At 33.3% G+C, this 7529-nt stretch overlaps 1 protein-coding gene across 1 annotated transcript; it reads left to right on the top strand.

The window, feature by feature from the left end:
* The first annotated feature begins 2316 nt into the window (after positions 1-2316).
* Positions 2317-5244, top strand: LOC100242381 (laccase-14). Its single transcript, XM_059734554.1, has 6 exons — positions 2317-2472; positions 2709-2860; positions 3120-3364; positions 3457-3585; positions 3867-4847; positions 4989-5244. The coding sequence occupies exons 1-6, from the start codon at positions 2371-2373 to the stop codon at positions 5117-5119; spliced, it is 1740 nt and encodes a 579-aa protein (XP_059590537.1). The 5' UTR covers positions 2317-2370; the 3' UTR covers positions 5120-5244.
* Positions 5245-7529: the final 2285 nt, after the last annotated feature.

Below are 7529 nucleotides of genomic sequence, written 5' to 3'. Positions count from 1 at the left end.
ACTCAAAAGAGCTTCCAGAAGTCTTGGAAAATATGGGGAGTTTGTTGGAACTTTTCTTAGATGGAACTGCTCTAAAAGAGCTAACTTCACCTATCCAACATCTAAGTGGACTTGTTCTGTTGAATCTGAGAGAATGCAAAAGCCTTGCAATTCTTCCACATAGCATTTGTAAGTTGAAATCTCTTCAAACTCTTATTCCATCTGGTTGCTCAAAACTAGACAATTTGCCAGAGGTTCGGGGAGCCTACAAGGTTTAGAGAAGCTCGGAGCAGCTGGAACTCTGTAAAAGAGCTGCCGCCCTCTATTTCTCTTTCAGAAAACCTTGAAGTATTATCATTTGAGGGATGTAAAGGACTAGAATCCAAGCCAAGGAATTTGCTCCTCTCTTTCCAGTTGTTGCCTGCAGAAATTCCACGCTCTAGGCGTTTGCAACTGCATCTTTCTTTGGTTTAAGATCCCTAAGAAAGTTAAATCTAAGTGATTGCCGCATATTGGAAGGACCAATTCCCAATGACTTTAGCTCTCTGTGCTCATTGGAATATTTAGATCTGAGCAGAAACAATTTTGTTAATCTACCTGCAAGCCTCAATCAACTTTCACAGCTCAAAGGCCTTAGGTTGGGTTATTGCAAGAGGCTTCAATCATTACCAGAGCTTCCATCAAGTATAGAAGAAATAGATGCCCATGATTGCACAGTTATGGAAAACATTTTGTGTCCATCAAGTGTCTACAGATCCAAGGAATGTGGGGGCCTCCGATTCACATTTTCTAATTGCTTCAGACTGTCTGAGAATGAAAGTAGCAACTTTGTGGCAGCTACATTAAATCAGATCACATGTGGCTTGGGTATCAACAATTCCTCGCCGCGTATCAATATAAGCGAAGTAATTTGAATGTGTATTGGTTTTGAATGTTCTTCCAGGACCACTTCAAAGAGCAGGTTGTGTATGATATTTGATTACTTACCAAAATTTAAATAAACCAAATGCCTGAAGAATGCTAACAATTGTGAAAATTTCTCACAGCTCAGCTTCAATCAGGTTGTGTATCCTAGAAGATGAGTTTCTTAGAATCTCTTGAATTTTCTAATTCAAAATACAAGTTTGACTTTGAGAATTGACCAAGAAATTAATCAAACACATTATTTTAGAATAAATTTAAAACATATGTAGAATACTTTTAAAACTTTATCAAGATTAGTCAAGATTTTCTCTTCGTATTTGGTAGGAAGGGAAAAGTCAGCGCTGCTTTGAGAAGGAATATAGGATTCCATTATAGGAAAGAAACAATCCAGAGGTTTAGGTTTCCAAATTTGTGTGTTAAAAGGTTAGAAACAGGATCCATTCTTATAGACTAACTGTATCAGGTTTATTTTAATCATATGTTCATTTCCTTAGTACAAACCTATACCCATGCTTTCATCTCCATTCAAATATCTTAATAGAAAATCTATTTCTTATCTTTCACGTCCATTTAAACATCTCAAAAAAAATCATGATTGCAATGTTCATGACCATTGATGCAGTATTATAAATCAGAATCTATCAAAATGTGCTCCATGATTAAAAATAAAATAAAATAAAATTTTTACATGCAAGCATCCTCCCGAATTTACTATCATAATAGTCAACCAACATCACGTACAAGGCTTATATATTGAAAGAAATTTCAGATTATCTTTTAAATCTATAATTATTTATTATTATTGTTATTAAATTGGTTTTTGTTGAGAAAAAAAAAAATACTACAAGGGGTTGTTTGTATCCTATTTTCAACTTTTTACAAAATATATTTTTGTGTTTTTTTATGGAAAATTCTGAAATACCGAATTAGTTTATCATCGATTCTGAAGTTGTATTAACAACTTTGTCTTTTATAATCTCAATTCCCAAGTTTTAAAAAAAATTGGAAACAACTTTGTCCCATTCAAACGAAAACAACGACGATGACAAATTGTATTAACTATACGAAAACAACTTTGCCACCAACGATCTTCAGAAGGCTACTCATAGGGAGGTCAAAGTTTTAAAAGCATCCTACATATATTTAATTAATTAACATTTGTTGAAATAATCAATAAAAGACTTGTGAAAGAATATTTTAAATTTATTCTAAAAGAACGCGTAGGTAACTTGTAAGAAATATCATAATTAATTATTTTGAAGTCGTCCTGAAAGAACATTAAAAACCAATACACATTCAAATCACTTCCTCTTATATTGACACGTGGAGAGGAAGTATTGTATCCCGAGAGAATTACCATGCCTATATAATGAATCACATGTGAAAGAAATACATCAAAAGTAGTAAGAGAATTGAAGGAGTTGTGTTTAGGGCAAGAGAAGAGAAGAGGCTTTTATTCCAAGGAAAATGTGGCTGATCATGAAGGTTTTCCTCCTGCAAATTTTAGCGTTTCTAGTTTTTGGTGGTGGCATCCATTGCCAAGCTTCAACCCGTCGGCTTACTTTTGTGGTAAATACTATATATGATTCTGGCCTTAACGCCACCTTCTAATCATGATATTTAAGGAGTAGTATGGCTCTCATTTCATACCGTATGATCTATTACCTTGGTGTCATTGAGTCGTTCATGCATGCTATCAATTTCTAATTGGTTATACACTTACGTGAATGGATCGATGCAACTATTCATGCATGTAATATTTCTTTTGGGATGAGGTTGCATGGTTAACTTTTAATTGATTGCAGGTGAGGGAAGCTTCATATACAAGGCTTTGTAGTGCCAAGAACATCTTAACAGTAAATGGAAAATTTCCGGGACCAACCATATATGCTACGAAAGGAGAGACGATCATTGTCGACGTTTATAACAAGGGAAACGAAAACGTTACCATTCACTGGTAGGTCCTATGCGTGTCTCAGAGAAAGAGCAGTGGCAGCATGCCAACATGGCATACATTCTTTTATTTCTAAGAGGGGGCTCCAATATATTACTTTGAAAATAAAGTCAAATTTAAAATAATACTTTAGGGTTATTTGCTTCAGTTTCATTGAAATACAGTTGATGCCTCTTGTTACTATGATAATATGTTGTTGCATGCCATCTTTTGTTACTTTGAAAATTAGTACTAGTTTTAACGTATAGTTATGGTTTCGCAGGCATGGGGTGACCATGCCTAGATATCCATGGACAGATGGTCCTGAGTATATCACACAATGCCCAATTCAGCCAGGGTCAAAGTTTACCCAGAAGATCATCCTTTCCACTGAAGAAGGCACTCTATGGTGGCATGCTCACAGTGACTGGACCCGAGCCACTGTTCATGGAGCTATAATCATCTATCCCAAGAATGGAACCAAGTATCCTTTTCACAAGCCTGACAGAGAGGTCCCCATCATATTAGGTATAAGTGTTGTTACTTTTAAAGGTTAATTTACATATTAAGAATTAAACAACAAAGCAAAATCTAAAATTATTGAAGTTGTTGAAATGCAGGAGAATGGTGGAAGAATGATGTGAATGCGGTTCGAGATGAAGGGCTTGCAACCGGAGGTGACCCTGACCCCTCTGATGCTTTATTGATAAATGGACAACCCGGTGATCTATATCCATGCTCAAAATCAGGTACAAAGTTTAACTTCCCGTTTTAAAATTGTACATGATTTCATTTTCTTGTATGTTAACCCTAGTACTTTTTCTTATTAACATCAACATATTTAAAGGTTAATGCTAAGAAAGAGGAATATAGCTATAAGGATGGTAGAGCCATGATTTAACACACAAAAAAAAGGCTAGTCCAAATATAATTTTGAACTATGCAGCCAAATTTACACACCTAATCAATCAATCACTTCATAATTGGTGGATCCTCATGGAAACTTTTTGTTTTTTTTTTGGCTAGTCATAAGTATACAACTTTCCCTTTCTAATTGCAGACACATTCAAGCTAACAGTGGATCATGGAAAGACCTATCTACTTCGCATAATCAATGCTGCCTTACAAGAGGCTCTCTTCTTCTCCATTGCCAAGCATAAAATGACAGTGGTTGGAACAGATGGTAGCTACACGAAACCATTGACACGAGATTTTATCACAATATTTCCTGGCCAAACCTACGATGTCTTACTAGAAGCTAACCAACGCCCGGATCACTATTACATGGCAGCTATAACTTATTCTGTTGCCCCGAAATATCAAGATTTTTATGATAACACAACCACCACAGCTATTGTACAGTACAACGGATACTACACTCCATCTTCGCCTCCATCCTTCCCTCTTCTTCCTGCATACAATGACACAAATGCGTCGGTTCAGGTCATGGCCGGCCTTCGAAGCTTAGTAGATGCGGAACATCCTTGCAATGTCCCATTGAGCACAAGCACTAACCTGATTTACACTGTTTCTGTAAACTCGTACCCATGCGTCAATAATTCATGTGCAGGGGCCAATGGGACGCGGTTCTCCTCAAGTATAAACAACATAAGCTTCGATACCCCTACAGTTGACATACTACAAGCTTACTATTATAACATCAGTGGTGTTTATGGAGATAAATTTCCTAGCGATCTACCACTGGTGTTCGATTTTACAGCTGATTATCTTCCATTAATCTATCAGTTGCCAAGCAGCGGAACAGAAGTAAGGGTGCTCGAGTATAACTCCACAGTGGAGATTGTTTTTCAAGGGACAAACGTGCTTGCAGCAACACACCACCCCATGCATCTCCATGGATACAGTTTCTATGTTGTTGGATGGGGATTTGGGAATTTCGATGGAAATAAGGACCCTTTACGCTATAATTTGGTGGATCCTCCCTTTCAGAATACCATCTCCGTTCCTTCGAATGGTTGGGTTGCAATCAGATTTGAGGCATCCAACCCTGGTATGTTCCAAGCACTCATGTCGTCTATTAAAAATAAAAAATAAAAACCCTTGAAACTGCTAACCTGCATACCAAGGAAATAATTTTTCTTAATATTACAATTAAGTTAGGTGTAATGTTGGTATATTTTCTCTGTTGCAGGAGTGTGGTTCATGCACTGCCATGTAGAACGCCATCTGACTTGGGGCATGGAAACTGCGTTCATAATGAAAAATGGTAAACACCCGGAAGCTCAAATGCTGCCTCCTCCGTCGGACATGCCACCATGTTGAAGCTGTAAAGAAATAACACGCCAAAGATTTCATTGAATATTTGTATTATTTAGCTTTCATGATTTATTTTTTGATTGATAATGGAATTTCTTGAATTGTTAATGAAATAATATGATTATCTTCAATCAAGATAATGTAAAGTTGTAGAATATTGTGTATGGGATTATTAATGTCAATTTCTTGGATTGTTAAAAGTCTATAAAGATAATGGAATTTGACTAATCTTTGAGATATGATATGGTGGAATTTTCCATGGAAGTCTTTGATTATAAAAAGAGAATTTGGTGTTGTGTTCCTGTTTCAACTCATTAAGTAGACCAATACAATGTTAAGAAGCCTCCGAATGCCATGTCCACAATAGATATATCTTTGATTTTACAATTTTTGGTCATTCCCATTTCATTCATCATGTTAAAATATCATGCTATATTAGAAAAGTTTGAAATGGGATAGTTGACATTTTTTAATTATCCATATTTTATTCCAATTCCGTGGAAGGTTACGTATCATATTAATAATCAAAAAAATTATAAATGATATAGTTTAGAGGATTGACTTATTCTAATAATTTAAAATTAGACTATGATCATCAAATGATTTGTTTAATTTTTTACTTTTACATCTGAAAATATTTTGCAAATAAGATAATTTTTATAAAATCTTATACAATTGAGATAAAATCAATTCCTTTTGATTTACTTATTTTAAATTAAAATAAACGTTTTTTCTTAAAGTTAAAATAATTGGCATACTTTTCAACTCTTATTTTAAACCCTTTCCTGCTTCCTTAAGTAAAAAAAAATCACTGGCTTTTGTAAATTAAAACGTAGGAATTTATGGTTTAGAGAAAAGACACTTACAATTAACCAAGCTGCTGCAATTGACCGAACTCTCCAAGTCCATGTCAATATGTTAAGTTGGCAGGAAATCACTGACAGTTATGAGGGGTGTGCTAAAAAAGATTAAATGATTAAACTTTCATTTTATTGACCATTGTCTCATTTTCTTCGATCCTCAGCGGTTGTGTTTGGAGTTGATGAAGTAGTGCATGACAATGTCAGAAGTGAAGAAAGGTGGAGATGGGCCAAAATTTCACGCTACTTATATCTAATGGATAGAGTTAAAGGAATAAATTTGGGCATAACCTAATTATACTTTATAAACACTCAAAAACAATTGCAAAGAATTAAATCCCGAAAATAAATAACAATAAATGAAATTTCATGAATTAAATGTAAATTAAAAAAAAAGTGGTTTTTTTTTTTTATTTTTAAAAATGATTTTCAAATATATTTAAATTTTATTTGAATTGACTTTTAACCGTTAAAAAAAATTAAGTTGAATAAAAGTTTTTATACCTATTTAATTATTTAAAAAAAAAAACTTATCACTTTTAAAAAAGGTTTCATATAGAAGTCATAAAAATGTTATTTCTTATAAAAATTCTATAGTTCTATTTTTGTTTACACAATAAGTTCTTTCATGTTTAATAAAACTTTTACAACATCTTAAAAATTCTTACTTTAATTTTGATTTTAATTTTCAGTTAAAGCAAAAAATATGAAGCTATCCCGAATTTGACCTTACCATCCACCTAATTAATTTTTATAAGAGAGTGTTTTTTTAATATTTAGAAGGGCCTTTATTTATTTATTTTTAAATCATTCCCAAATGAAAATTATAAGAAAGAAGGAAAAAGTTTGCTCCCATATTAGAAAGAAATACAAATTTTAAACGTACTGGAGTGATTATAGAACTTTGTTACATATTTAAAATTAGGATCTCCTAATTTCTTACAACTCCAATCTTCATTATTCGTTCTTTATCTAAAATCTAAAATAAGGAATGATTGTCCACTTATAATAGAGGACATGAAATATAATTTTGTTTTAGGTAGCATCAAATTCAATGCATTAATATCAACAACATAGATAGGATTAAAAAAAGAAAAAAAAAACTAATATATAATAAAATATATATTAGGATAGATGACTTGTAACATGCTTCTACAAGACATGAGGGGTTAGATAATAAAATAAAAAAAATCCTAATGTGCTTGTTATCTAATTAGCCTAGCAAAAATGATCAAAGTATACGAAATCATCAATTATCACATACATCTTGTATATAATTCCTAAATAATAAATATACATGATTTCATGAAATAGCAAAGGTGGCTGCAAAGATGAGTTTTGAAGAATTTTCTTATGTAGGGGTTCCACCAATTCCTCAATTGATATACACAAATCTAGACCAGAATTATCCCATTTGTTTGGGACCACAAGCTCGGATTCATATTCCATTCCAAATCGGAATTTTGATTGAAAACTGTGAAAGATACAAACCGATCAAGACATGGTTACATATTATTAAAAAATGAGATTTTGATTCTAAGGAGTCTAAATGAATG

Source organism: Vitis vinifera, chromosome 18 (genome assembly GCF_030704535.1).
Source record: "Vitis vinifera cultivar Pinot Noir 40024 chromosome 18, ASM3070453v1".
In the NCBI taxonomy this organism is placed as follows: Eukaryota; Viridiplantae; Streptophyta; class Magnoliopsida; order Vitales; family Vitaceae; genus Vitis; species Vitis vinifera.
This window is presented reverse-complemented; position numbering and strand designations above follow the sequence as displayed.